This window comes from Elgaria multicarinata, chromosome 12 (assembly GCF_023053635.1).
Source record: "Elgaria multicarinata webbii isolate HBS135686 ecotype San Diego chromosome 12, rElgMul1.1.pri, whole genome shotgun sequence".
In the NCBI taxonomy this organism is placed as follows: Eukaryota; Metazoa; Chordata; class Lepidosauria; order Squamata; family Anguidae; genus Elgaria; species Elgaria multicarinata.
In genome coordinates this window covers 11,503,351-11,518,097 of record NC_086182.1, presented here as the reverse complement: position 1 = coordinate 11,518,097, position 14,747 = coordinate 11,503,351, and the positions used below count along the sequence as shown (strand labels likewise).

General features: G+C 46.1%; 1 protein-coding gene across 1 annotated transcript in view; it reads left to right on the top strand.

The window, feature by feature from the left end:
- Positions 1-1,337: 1,337 nt before the first annotated feature.
- Positions 1,338-14,747, top strand: part of LOC134407607 (tumor necrosis factor receptor superfamily member 10B-like) — a 31,913-nt gene continuing 18,503 nt past the window's right edge. The window contains exon 1 of the mRNA XM_063139475.1: positions 1,338-1,811. Coding sequence (XP_062995545.1) covers positions 1,338-1,811 — 474 coding nt within the window. The remainder of the gene's footprint in view (positions 1,812-14,747) is intronic.

Sequence of the window (14,747 nt, the reverse complement as noted above, 5' to 3'; positions counted from 1 at the left end):
CCTAAAAGTTTCATGACAATCGGAGGTAGGTTTTCAAATCCAAGGAGGACATGCAAACAAACATTTCCTTTCATTTATATAGAAGATATATATCACAAACGTGCAAGGTCTGGGGGCAGGAGGTCTTAAACAATGGGGTAAAAGTGGCAAAACAATGGTGAAGGTACTATCTGCAGCATGGAGAAGCTTCAAAGCATCAGCAAAAGAAGCACCTGGCCCATTTACAAAAGCCGTCATTGGGGATAACACAATCATCTCACCAATGCTAAGTGAATTAACATGAAAGAGTCTTGTATCAAAGTAGGGCCTCCCACCTGATGCCTTCCAGGTGACTCTGGTGTAGACCACATCTCTCCCCTTCTACCTGTGCGCTACTGTGGTGAGTCACTCTTAGGTTGAGTAAATCAGTCTGATGTTTCCTTTTATTTTTAAAAACAACTAACTATTTCTCAGCTTCTCTCTGCTTGGTTCTTTAACAAATGTATTGGATCAGAAACTGGAGTTGAGTCGATTGTCCTTTCTTACTCACGCACCAAATTGCTTGGCAAACATGCTAACCTGGTTGTAAAACAGTGCTTATTCTTCCTCCGGATATAAAACCCGTAAGCCGGTCATCTCTTGTGGGCAGGAGGATATTAGGGAGATACCAGCAGGAATGGTGGAAGCGCTATCGCTGAGGAATACAGACAAAAGGGCTTCTTGCAGCGTGCCAGTGGGGCAACTAGGTAATTTTGGATCTGGACCAAGGCTGAACCCTATGCATGTTTAGACAGAAAAACAAGGCCTACAACTCCCAGCATGCCCTAGCCAGCTGGCTGGGGCATGCTGGGAGTTGTAGGACCTTTTTTTTTTCTGTTGAATGATGTAATCCTATGCAAGTTTAATGATCTAATGGGTGGCTCTTTAGACAGCCATGTGCATTACTTCAGTTGTGAAACACACCAACTATCATTTCCCTCCCTTTCCCCCTCTGCCGCCATTCCCTGCATTACAATTAATATTCCTGAGACATGAGAACACTGTTTGCCAATAATGGGTAGTATCCAATATTAGCCTTATGTAGAGTAGACCCACTGAAATGAATGAAACTTAACCCCATCGTCTAATGCAAGTCCTGTTCATTTCAATGGGTCTACTCTATGCAGGACTAACACTGGATACTACCACCAATTTAAAATCATCCTTCTCCTAGCATATACAGTTCTGCATTTTAAACTCACTTAAATCAGAGCACAGGAATAAAATGGAGTTTGCTGCTGCTGCCGTCCGTCCCCCTTGTCCACTCTCTGGGGGGCCCTTGGACTGTGGGAAGGTGCGGGTATCCCTGTTGGTTATATATGACTGGGGATGATGGGGGTTGCAGTCCGACACCCCTGAGGGCAGTAGGCTGGGGAAAGGCTTGGACTGCTGCGGTTGCAGCTTCTGGCCACCGGGGAAACGCGCGATGCGCCACCCCGAAGCGCCGCTTTAGCGCCTCGAGCTGGGTCGGGAGCGGGGCGGAGCCTGGGCCGGCTGGGCTCGCGGTTGCGCTAAGTAAGTTGCGGTGTCAGCCGGCACTTAACGCCACTCTGAAGGCGGCTGAGGAAGAAGGAGGAGGGCGAGGGCGAGGGCGGGATGCCTGCGATGTGCCGCCGGTGCTGGTAGGGCACTTCTCGCCTCCGCAGCAGACCTCGTCCAACTTTTGGAGACGCACCAGCGAAGGATTCGCGGGGGAGCCCAGCGCCGATCCCCGACGACACTCTCGCCCAGGCGCCGCGGCGATGGGCGCCGAGTGGCTCCCGGTCGCCATCTGCGTGACACTGGGCACCCTGGTGAGTAGAGAGCGTTTGGCTCCCTTTGGGCTGCTTTTTCTTCCGCCTTCCTTCGCCTTCTGCGCGAGAACAAGAGCAGCGTTTCCAACATTTGCGGGTGATGCCTGTGTGTGTGTCCCCCCGCCACCCCGATACGTCTTTCGATGGACGCTGCTCGGAGTTGTAACTAAAACGCGGAGACACGCCGACCCTGTCCCGCTTTGCACGGAGGGCTTCCCCGTGGAACTCCCTGGAACGGACTTTTTGAGTAGGCGTGTAGGTGGGGGTGGGGGTGCGCCGTCAGTCGGCCGGCCCAGATTTGTGGGCCACGGTAGGTGTCGGCATTTGACGTGTGGGCAGATCCGCGCGCCCCCTTCCCTCTGCATAACGCGCCCGCGCACCCTGTAGCGGGGGAAGGGAGACGGAAAATGGATCCATACTCAGAAAATGGGGGGGGGGGGTGAGAGAGAGATCGCTGCGAGGCTTCCCCGGCGGTGGGGAGACGACCCCCCCAATTATGTCCAGTAATGGGGGAGGGCGGGGGAGAGAAGTGAGTGGTCGCTTAGTGTTTGTCCTGCTCGGAAGCCCCCTCCTCACCCCGTGAGTCCCTTTCTGCGCTGGGAACATGCCCGGGCAAGCGTTCCTTTCCATCCCGTTCGCTGGGGGCGAGGATGTGTAGAGCAAAGGAGAGCGGCGACTTTCGTGGATCTGCTTACTAGATAGAACTGGGGAGCTGTAGCCGATTCGGAGGGGGTGGGGATCAATGAAGCGTCCACACACGGGAGCCTTAAGCCCCCTCCCGAAGCCAGCCCGATGCTCAAATTAGCCGAGATTTACCCACCGCCCCCTTTAGGGACTGTAATCCCGGGGTAACGCCATTCACACGTTGCCTAATCAAGCGCGAGAGAGGTCCCGGGGCGCCCCGTGTCTTCCCGCGCGCATCCGTGTAAGCGCAAGCGGTGACTCACGCCGCGCTCGACCGGGCTTCCCCTCCGCGTTATGGAGAGGCTGTGGGCGCTTCGAGCTGTGCTCCTAGCTCGCGACGCTTGGGAAGGAGTCGTGGGACTTGTTTCCGAGTAGACCCGTTTAGGGTCGGGGCTGTTTTTGTCTCATCTGATGAGGGGGGGGGCGCTCGGGCGGCAGGTGGAGCGGCTGCGACGACCCGCTCGCCTTGCAAATTTTCCCATTTTTGTCCTTAAATTATAGCCCACGTGAACGAGGGCTGCTTTTTTAAATAGCGGGCGCGAATGCAGATGGTGTGTGTGTGTATGTAAAAGGATGGGGAATAATCCTGTGTGCGTGTTTGGAAACTCCCGGGAGGAGCCGAGCTTTCTCCGGCCTCTTCTCCACCCCTTATGATGTAACAGCTTGGCAATAGTCGTTACACACACTTCTAGCCAGACTCTGTCCTGCTGGCGTGACTCCCCCTCTGGTTCCCTTTCTCTTTCTGCTCCTCTCCCTCCGCTGACTCATCCTTGCTGCTTTTAAGCCTGCAAACCTGTATGCATTTACCTGAGAGTGCGCCCCCCTTGGAATCAAGGAGACTTATTTCCGAGTACACGTGTAAAGGATTGCCTTGTAAGAAAACTGGGCTGCAGGCCTGTGCATAAGCGCCATTGGAAGCCCTAGGGCACGTTTCTGAGTAAGCATGTTTGGGATTTCCAGGGGACTCTAGGGTTGTAACTGGGCATCTGGTTCACTTTCCCTGGCCTATAGATCCACTGTAATTGTGCACAGCCTTGCTGCTACCTCTTGGTTGCTTTTTTGTTTATAATTTCTATCACCGTGTAAGATTTCAGTATTATCAGCTGCCTAAGCCTGCTTAGGAGCAAGTAGATAATTTAGAAATGTGCCAGCCTGATTTATTTCAGTAATTTACAGTAGGGGCTGTGCAGGGACCTCCGATCCGCCTTGGACGCTGAGCCGGAGCCCCCGAAGCAGCCCCGATCTGCCTCGGGGGTTCCCAATCCGCCTCGCGATGAAGCCAAGGCAAAATTCGGACTCTCTGAGGCAACTCAGAGTTTTCTGGGTGCCAGCTGCCCCACTTACCTGCATCTGCCGCTGGCTTGCGTCCGGCGGCTTCCACTCGAGGATGCTGAAGGCCGGAAGCAGGCCGTGGCCTGCTTCCGGCCTTCACCGTTCTCGAGTGGAAGCTGCCGGACGCAAGCCAGCTCCAGCGGCAGACGCAGGGGAAGGAGGCTTACTTGCTGCTGCTGCCGCCATCTCTCTTCTGGCAGCTTCTGGTGTCACCAGAAATTAAAGGGAGTAGGCTGCACAATAACTTAATATCGCACGGCCTACTCCCTTTCATTTCCGGTGGCAGCAGGTAAGGTGATGGAGGCAGCAGGTAAGGAGGCCGGGGGGGGGGGGCTCCAAAGTGCCGAGGTGGCCTGAAGCTTCAGAGCCAATTCGATTCAGCTTGGGAATGCCTGGGCCTTCGCCCGAACCACCTAGGATCCGGTTCAGAAGGGTCTGAACCACCCCAATCCGCTTCGGATTCTGGATTCGGATCGAAAGCGGTGCTGGTGGTTTTGTGAGTCAGTTTGGTAAACTTGCCTTAATCTTTGTATTTCATTCCAATTTTTAACAAATTCAATTTAGAAAGCTGAGCTGCTTTGTCTTTATTCTCTGAGATACACTCACTTAAGTCAGCAGTGTGGTTATAATAGTACCAAATTAAACTATTGTGGGTGTTTCAAAGTTGGTAGGCCTGTTTAGATGCAAACGTTTTCAGAGCAGTGTTTTTGACTGTAAAGTACATTAGGGGGTGTCTTTATTTTCCTCTTTCCTGGGAATGTTGTAAAACATATTTGTAATGACTTTTCCGTGCCAAGTGAAGACTTTTCGTATTCCCGCAGGTATTTTAGTTCTTCCGTTTTAATTGTTTTAAATCTGTTGTTGTATTTTTAAACCTTTATGCTGCTGTTAGTTTTTACTTGGGTTTATGCTGTAGTTTAAACTTTTAATAATTTTTTTTATCATATTGTTGTATTTTTAGCTATTGTAAACTTCCCAGAGAACTTTGGATTTTCGGCAGTACAGAAATGGAATAAATAGTTTATGCACAATCCTATGCTGGGGAGTGCTGGAAGTTGTAGGACTTTCTCCTGTATAAACATGCATGTGATTGCACCCTTAAATAAGGTTATTTGCATGTCATAACTTTGCTAGACAAAGTGGGGTACTTGGAGAGGGGGGATAATTAAAATTAAACAAGTTGGCTAAAAAAATTAGTTAAGGCATTTTGTTTTCTTGTTTTTGAGCAATAGAAGTGGTTAACCTGGTGCCGTCCAAATATTGGGTACCACAATTCCCATCAGCCTCAGCCAGCATGGCAAGTGCTGGGGGCTATAGTCCAAATTTGGAGGATACAAGTCTGCATTAAGGATTTTGATCGACCACACTGTCAGGGGAGGAAGCTTTGATACATCACCTAGACCAATATTCATGGCTATTGTGATGGCTGTAACTAATCCCCAGGAATTCCCAGGTCAAAATCAGAATGGCCTCAGGCCATGCGATTTTCTAAAGGTTAACCTTTTTGCCCTCTCAGTTTAAAAACACTGTAGCTTTAGGACTAAGGTGATAAAACTGAGAAAATCCCCAGCATTTGCAGAACCACTGATACCAGTACAGTATTTGGAACAAAACACACCAATTGATCTGATTTGTGTGTTCATATGAGGCAATCAAACTCTCATGTTCAGGAAGCCACAGTGATATTATCACGAGTGCCAGCGGTTAGGACTTTGAAAGGAGTGGTCATAACCTTGCCTTGAGCACTACCTTTAGTGGAAAGGTGGAACATAAATTTAATTATGATTTAACTTTGTATCCTCTGAGTTGCCTACTAATGGGGTGGCCTATAAATAACAAAAATAAATAAATACATGTCTAAGGTGACTTAAGCTGCAATTCACACGCATCTGAACAAAGTCGGACCTACTTCTGAGTAAGCATGCATTGCACACTTGAGTAGTTCCAGACCTAGACAGCAAAGTTCCTGTTCTAATCTTGAGCAGTGGTACGGGTAGAAAAGTTTTCCCAAAAAAGAAATTTTTCCAATGCTTAATTTTTCAGTTTCATAACCTCATTAGTAGCAATAAATAGATGCCAACTGCAAATAAAATATTAGGCATATTTGACAGTTTCAAAGTTATAGATAAGTGGGTGTCAGCATAGCATGCACAGTTCATCAGGTTGCTAAAATGTATTGGTGTGTCAAGAGTTTTTAGTACCTTCATTTTTCTTAAACAGTGTGGAAGAAATGCATGCTACTGTTTTATTTACTTATTTTTAAACCATTGCTACATAATGTGTAACAGTTAAATCCTATTAAATGTGCTTTCATTTCCCCGCCTTCAAATACTTGTGGTGCATTTGGACGAAACAAATAACTTGGGTACTTTTTAAGCTTTGTTTAATAAATACAAGCAAAATAAACGTGTTAATTTTGATCACTCTTTAGGCCAGCCATCTCCAACTTGATGCCCTCCAGATGTGTTGGACTTCAATTCCCATCAGTCTCAGCCAACATGTTCAATAGTAAGGGATGCTGGGAGTTGTAGTCCAAAACATCTGGAGGGTAGCAGATTGCTGGTGGCTGCTCTGGGGCATCAGAAAATGTAATTTAATTTGTATTGTATTTTTTCCCATTCAAAATTTTCAGGAAAACCTATAACTCTCAGTATCCCTAGGGCATAACTGGCTGGGGCATGCTGGGGAGTGGGGGTTCTGTATTTTCCTGTGTCTGTTATTACCGCAGGTCACCTTCTTTAATCCTGCCTACACCGGCCTGGTTGTGGAGATGGAAAAGACCAGAATCTCAGTGGGCTTCTCCGTCCCGGCAAAAAATACTCCACTTTCCTCAGCTTTTCCCCGCCTGGTGCCTTCCAGGTATGCTGGACTGCAATTCCAATTATCCCCAGCCAGCAAAATGGCCATTTTGGGTGGGGATTATGGGGGTTGCAGTCCAACCCATTTGAAGGGCACCAGATTGGGGAAGGCTACGCCATCATCATGATCATCAAAATACTATTTAAGGTGCCACAAGACTCCTTGTTTGCATACGTGTGTGTGCGTGCCTGGATTCACATAACATGACAAGCCAGAGTACGGACTGAGCGTGGATTGTCGGGCTGTGTGAACCCAGGCACACTAACAAACCAAGGTTTGATAACCATGAACTACTGACAAAGAAGGCCCCTGATTTGTTGGTGGGTTGTGAATTGTGTGTTGTTCGTGGTTCGCAGGACTGTGTGTGGTTGCAACAGACCAATATGGCTATTGCTCTGGAAATTTATTGTACAAACCTCCTTCATCCACAAGCGTTTCTAGGCTGGTGTTCATAGCATCCTCCTAAAAATGTAAAGTATAAAATACTGCAAATTAAGAAGCAAAACCAACGAAAAACAACAATTTTAAATGAAATACTGTTGATATTTGCATGGAGTTAAACCCAGCTATGTTCACTTGGGCTCACTCCTCCGTATACATGTGTCGGAAAACAGCCTTAATTATACTGGTTGAAACCTCTCCTACTGATTGTATTTAAGTTCTTGAACAGACTTGGATCACACAGTGGCAGATTCCAGGGGGGGTCTCCATCGGGTAAACACACAAAGAGCAGGCCAGCCCCATAAACTCTTGGTTATCTTACTTGTTTTCTGTGTGAGCGAGTAGGGAGGGTTCAGTTTGAATCAATCAGCAACAGCTGCTCCAAGTTCAGAAAGAAATGGTTCTGAAATGTATAGATAAAACAGAGGGTGATGTCATGTTTCACCCTTGAAAAAAGTAGCTGGTCTGTGTGTTGATAGGGTTGCGTTGGCCTCCTGTTGTGTAATTGAGGTATGGGTTGCTATTTTTAGCAATTGCTTTTCTCCCCTTAAAAAAAAAATGTGGCAAATGGAGGGGCTGTAGGACTGAATGACATCACCGTGTTGCATTCTTTCTGGTACAAGAAGTTGCTTCTGCTAAACACAATGTCTGTGGTTTTACATGGCTTCTGAAGCATCATGATCTCATCAGCCAGCCTCACCACCAACCTGCTCTCTTCCAGATGTGGTAGATTACAACTTGCAAAACAACTGACTGGGGATTATGCGAGTTACGGTCCAACACACCTGGAGGGCACAAAGTTGGGGAAGGGCGTCATAGATTTCTCAAAAATACAAATATGCAAGACAACTCACTTATGCATATTTTTGCATATTTTATTTATTCATTTATTGATATTTATATACTGCCTCACATCCTGAAGATTTCAGAGCAGTGAACAGCAGGCAGAATATAAGAATAACACCATAATTTTTTTTAAAAATACTATTTTTAAGGAAGAAACAGAGTGATCACTCAAGGAAAGCCTCCTGGAGGTGCCGGAAGCAGTACAACATTGGTGCCTGCGTGACCTCCAAAGGCAGGGAGTTCCATAGGAAGGGGGCCACCACACTGAAGGCTCTTCTCCTGGTAGATTCCAATCAGACCATAGGTTCATGTCAAACCACCTGTAACATTCCTTGAAATAATCTCAGTGTCCTGGCAGATGGATATGGGAGAAGGCACCCTCTCAGGTATCCTGGTCCCAAGTTGTTTAGGGCTTTGTACACTAGTACTGGAACTTTGAACCTGGCCTGGTAGCAAATAGGTATTCTTCCAGTGATTCCATTTTCCTCTGCCTTTGCTCCAGTAAGAGCTGATCTTGTTAAAACACCATCTGCTACTACTGTGTATTAGGGTATCGTTTCCTTCCCCATTTTGGTGTTGGGAAGCCTTTACTGCCTCCATACGAATTTATCTTTGTGTAGCACTTTGTGGCTTCAGTGTAAGATGGGATGCTCCCAAATATTGATTTAGGTCAGCCAATCTTGCACCCTCCAGATGTGTCTGACTACGACTCCCAGCATCCACCATAGGTGGCTGGGGGATTATGAGCATCATAGTCCAAGACATCTGGAGGATATCAAGTAGGGAACAGCTCTTATAATTTCTCAAAGAATACTGATGTGCAAGGCAACTCACTCGTACATGTATCACAAGGTCTCTCCGTTGCTCTCTGACTTTCTCAGCTGAACATGTTACTTATCTCCATTGAAAAGTACTTGTGTTTTGAAGTGGCCTCCAGAGATGTCTGTGGTGTTTGGTCTGGATTAATTTGCATAGGCAGAGCTTGCTCTACTTGTTAGATTGCATTTCCTGAGTGATACTGGGGCCAAGGGGCCAGACTCACTGTCCGACACCATAGGTGAGGGGGTGGACAACTTTGGAAGGTCCGGGGACATATTTGGGAGGTCCAGGCACAGGCATGCCGCCCCAAAATGGGTGGGAAGCAAAACAAAATGCTGGTTTGCTGCTAGAATTTGATGGCAGGCTGCTCCACAGCACTAGTTTCTAAATGTAATTTGTTTCCAGGCTAATTTATTTATTTAGGTTTGGCTGATTGCTCAAAGTTGTTTTTAGATGTACCTCGTCCTAGTGTATATTTGTTGTATGGTTTTATATTTTTAATGATTTAATTTTTTGTAAGCTGCACAGAGAGCTTTGGATATGGGGTGGTATAGAAATGAAATTATTATTATTATTTTCAGTTCAGAGCTCACCTCTGTCACACACTCACTCATGTTGCTTTGGTGTCAGTTGAAATGTCTTTTTTAGTGACTGCCTCGCAGGGCTGTTATAAAGACGACATAAAGACTTGAAGTACTTTGCAAACGTGAAATTTTCAGACTTTCTCTTTTGTGTACTAAGTGAAAATGACTGGCGGATTACTTACAAGAAATTGTGTTTCGGGCCAAATACAGCTATATCTGGCTGTTTTGCAACCTTCTGAATCGCCTTGTGGATCATGGTTTGAGAACCTCTGCAAGACAAGATCCTAATAGCGGTGTGTCCCTAAAAAAGCAAAGCAAAATAAAATGCTTGCTTTTGAAGCAACTGTCAATTTTCTGGCTAGAAAGTTCTATGTTTTCTCAGAGCAGAAAGTCTAGAGTTTCAGATAGAATGTTTCTCTGTCTGGATTCTCGGAACGTGTTACATGCAGGATTACTGAAACAAGGCGGGGAAAGCAACAGTAAGCATACTTGCAGATGCGTTCTTTGAATGTTTTGAACCTGCTGAACTTTGTTGGATGGATTATACTCCCTTCCAGCTTTTGAAGACCTAGCAGCAGTCAGGAAATGGTGTGGGTGTGACATTGTATCCTTTACCCCTGTAGAATGCTCTGGAGGTGCTGAGTCATGCAGGGTTCAGGTGCTGTTGTTGGGCCGGGTGGAGGAGCAGACCAGCTCCAACTAGTTTTGATGCTCCAAGCTTCATCCCCCCCCCCCAAAGTACCTGCAAGCCATTGTGGGCAAGGCATGTGGCTGACAAACCTCCCAGAGAGAAAGAGAGAGGGATTATCCTCTCCGGAACTCTGTCCCCCCCTCTCCCCTGCATGACTCATTCTGAAACTATTCCCTGGGATTTTGCACCCAGGAGGGGGAGGGGGCTGGCTGGGTTGGAAGAAGTGTGGTTTCCTTGACATGAGGATGCCATTCAGATCCCATTTGGAACATGGACTGCTGGCAAGGGATGGGTTGCACCTCACAAGGGCTGGAAAGAATGAGTTCGGCCACAGCATGAAGAACTTCATCAGGAGGGCTTTAAACTGAATCTTACGGGAGGTGGGAGACGTAAATTTCGAGGCAACAATGGATGAAGGCCAGTGCACCACAGTACAGAGAACAGCTCCAACAGTGTCCCAAAATAGTGTCTGCAACAATGTAGGAACAAAGCCAGACTATAAAACACATGGTCTTCGATGTCTATATACTAATGCCCAGAGCATGGGAAACAAACAGAATGAACTTGAACTCTTATTACATGAAGGCAAATACGACTTAATAGGTATAACTGAAACTTGGTGGGATGACTCCCATGACTGGAATATAGCAATTGAAGGATATAACTTGTTCAAAAAGAACAGAAGAAATAGAAAGGGAGGTGGAGTTTCACTATATGTTAAAAATACCTATCCCTGCACAGAAATACAGGCGGATGAGATTGGGAGCTCCGTCGAGAGCGTCTGGATTAAAATAAATGGGGCTAGGAATAAAAAGAATATGATAATCGGAGTCTACTACCGACCACCCAATCAAGGAGAAGACGAGGACGAAACTTTTGAGAAACAAATTGCCAGTGTTTCAAGGAAGTGTGATGTAGTAGTGATGGGGGACTTCAATTACCCTGATATCTGTTGGGAGACCATTACTGCCAAAAGCGGCCCTTCCAAGAAATTCCTGACATGTATGGGTGATAACTTTCTCCTACAGAAAGTGGTGGAAGGAACTAGAGGATCGGCAATCCTTGACTTGTTATTGACCAATAGGGATGACTTAGTGGATAAAGTGGCAGTTACGGGAACTCTGGGGGAAAGTGACCACGTCATACTTGAATTCTTGATTATGAAGGAGACAAAAGTCGAGCGTAGCCATACACGTACTCTGGATTTTAGGAAAGCTGATTTTAATAAACTCAGAACTATAATAAGTAAGGTCCCGTGGCAAGGGAGCCTAATGAGAAAAGGAGTGCAGGATGGGTGGGAGTATTTAAAAAATGAAATTTTAAAGGCACAGTTACAAACAATTCCAACAAGGAGAAAAGATAGAAGACAACAGAGGAAACCAATGTGGCTCCACAAAAAGCTTAGAGATGACCTGAAAACAAAAAAGGGATACATATAGGAAGTGGAAGGAAGGCCAGGCTACAAAAGAAGAGTACAGACATGTGGCGCAGAAGTGCCGAAATGGCGTCAGGAAGGCTAAAGCTGTGAATGAGCTGAGATTAGCGAGGGATGCTAAAAGCAATAAAAAGGCTTTCTTCAGATACGTGAGTAGTAAAAGACAGAGGAAAGAAATGGTGGTTCAACTGCTTAATGAGGATGGCAAATTGATAACAGATGACAAAGAAAAGGCTGAAGTGCTCAATTCCTACTTTGCCTCGGTCTTCTCCCAAAAGCGGGTCTATGACCCCCCTGGAAAAAGTGAAGCAGAAGTTGAGGGGGCAGGATTGCAGTTTGAGATTGATAAACAAATGGTCAAAGAACACCTAATTTCCTTGAATAAGTTCAAATCTCCAGGGCCCGATGAACTGCATCCAAGAGTAATGAAGGAGCTAGCAGAAGAACTCTCAGAACCTTTGTCTATTATCTTTGCAAAATCATAGAAGACGGGTGAGGTGCCGGACGACTGGAGGAGGGCTAACGTTGTCCCTATCTTCAAAAAGGGCAAAAAGGAGGAACCTGGGAACTACAGACCAGTCAGTCTGACATCCATCCCTGGGAAAATTCTGGAGCAGATTATAAAGCAGTCAATCTGTAAACACCTTGAAATCAATGCAGTGATTACTAGAAGCCAACATGGATTTGTCAGGAACAAATCCTGTCAGACTAATTTGATCTCATTTTTTGATAGGATAACCTCCCTTGTGGACTGTGGGAATGCTGTGGATGTCATATATCTTGACTTCAGCAAAGCTTTTGACAAAGTACCACATGACATTCTGATTAACAAATTAGCTAAAAGTGGGCTAGATGGAACAACTATTAGGTGGATTCACAGTTGGCTACAGAATCGGATAAAGAGTACTTATCAATGGAACCTTCTCAAACTGGGGAGAGGCAACGAGTTGGGTGCCGCAGGGCTCAGTCCTGGGCCCAGTGCTCTTCAACATTTTTATTAATGATTTGGACGAGGAGGTGCAGGGAACGCTGATCAAATTTGCAGATGACACCAAATTGGGTGGGATAGCTAATACCCTGGAAGACAGAAACAAACTTCAAAGTGATCTTGATAGGCTGGAGTGCTGGGCTGAAAACAACAGGATGAAATTTAATAGGGATAAATGCCAAGTTCTACATTTAGGGAATAGAAACCCAAATGCACAGTTACAAGATGGGGACACTTGGCTCAGCAATACTACAAACGAGAAAGATCTTGGAATTGTTGTAGATCACAAGCTGAATATGAGCCAACAGTGCGATATGGCTGCAAGAAAGGCAAATGCTATTTTGGGCTGCATTCAAAGAAGTATAGCTTCCAAATCACGTGAGGTACTGGTTCCTCTCTATTCGGCCCTGGTTAGGCCTCATCTAGAGTATTGCGTCCAGTTCTGGGCTCCACAATTCAAGAAGGATGCAGACAAGCTGGAGCGTGTTCAGAAGAGGGCAACCAGGATGATCAGGGGTCTGGAAACAAAGCCCTATGAAGAGAGACTGAAAGAACTGGGCCTGTTTAGCCTGGAGAAGAGAAGATTGAGGGGAGACATGATAGCACTCTTCAAATACTTAAAAGGTTGTCACACAGAGGAGTGCCAGGATCTCTTCTCAATCCTCCCAGAGTGCAGAACACGGAATAACGGGCTCAAGTTAAAGGAAGCCAGATTCCGGCTGGACATCAGGAAAAACTTCCTGATTGTTAGAGCAGTGCGACAATGGAATAAGCTACCTAGGGAGGTTGTGGGCTCTCCCACACTAGAGACATTCAAGAGGCAGCTGGACAACCATCTGTCAGGGATGCTTTAGGGTGGATTCCTGCATTGAGCAGGGGGTTGGACTCGATGGCCTTGTAGGCCCCTTCCAACTCTGCTATTCTATGATTCTATCCCCAGTCCCAACACAGCTCTCATTCGTGCTTCTTAAACTGAACTGGAATGCAGTGTAGGGCTTTCTGCTTGCACACTACAGGGATATTTCTTTATTTATTACATTTTTATACCGCCCAATAGCAGAAGCTCTCTGGGCGGTTCACAAAAATTAAAACCACGAAGAGCATAAAAAACAACCAACAATCTAAAAATACAAAATATAATATAGAAAGCACAACCAGGATAAAACCTCACAGCAAAAATTTATATAGGTTAAAATACGGAATTAAAACAAGGTTTAACAGTGTAGGCACCAGGCGGACCTCTCTGGGGAGCTTGTTCCACAGCTGGGGTGCCACAGCAGAGAAAGCCCTCCTCTGCCTCACTTTCTTTGGCAGGGGCTCGTAGAGGAGGACCCCTGTGGATGATCTTAAGGCCCGAGCAGGCACATTTATTTATTTATTTATTGCACTTATATACCGCTCCCATAGCCAGGGCTCTCTGGGTGCTTTACAGAAATTCTAAAATTAAGATTAAAACAAGTATAAAAAATTTAAATTTCTAAATTTAAATTTCTAAATTTAACAGAACATACACACATAAAGCATTAAAAAACGTTAAAAAATATATATGGGAGGAACCTGGCCTCAAGCCATTTAGAGATGCCTCTCTTGCTTGCCCACCACAGGATCATGACCGGTTCTGGTTTTCGGTTTTAATAACTGCGGTTCAGCCTCTAGTTGTTGTTGTTGTTGTTTTAAAAAACCTGTATAGCAAACGTTTTTCAGGATTTCTGCTGGCGTGTTCCTCTATCTTGCATGCTGGTCTCGTGCTGCAAATGTAGGTGAGTGTGTGTTCGTGTGTGTGCACATAAGGACCAAAGTGTTGCCTAGTGTGAACAGTGGCTTTCTCTCCCCTCCCCTACACCTGCAATACAAGAATGGGCAGCCCAAGGGTAATGAAGACCCAAATAGCCATCTCTTAGCTGTCCCTTTGGGCCTCTTCCTCCCTTGGATCCAGATGTTATGAGAAGCATGAAGAGGGCTGGGGGCTGCCTGCATGATCAATGGTCAGGAATGCTGGCATGTGAAGTCCACAACACCTGGAGATGTACTTTCTGCCCTCCCTTCACATAGGTGTAGCTGAGCCTATTCTTTTTACTTTATAGTAAGTGCAAACTGATTTGGATTGGGTCCAGCATGCACCGGGAAGGGAAGATTAAACTCCCCCCCCCCCACAACTGTTTGCTTCCTTAAATTTTGAAGAGGAAAAATGCAGGGATTAAAAAAGAAAAGGTTTTTTTATTGCCAGTCCCCTTTGATCCTTCTAAGCCCATTTTAC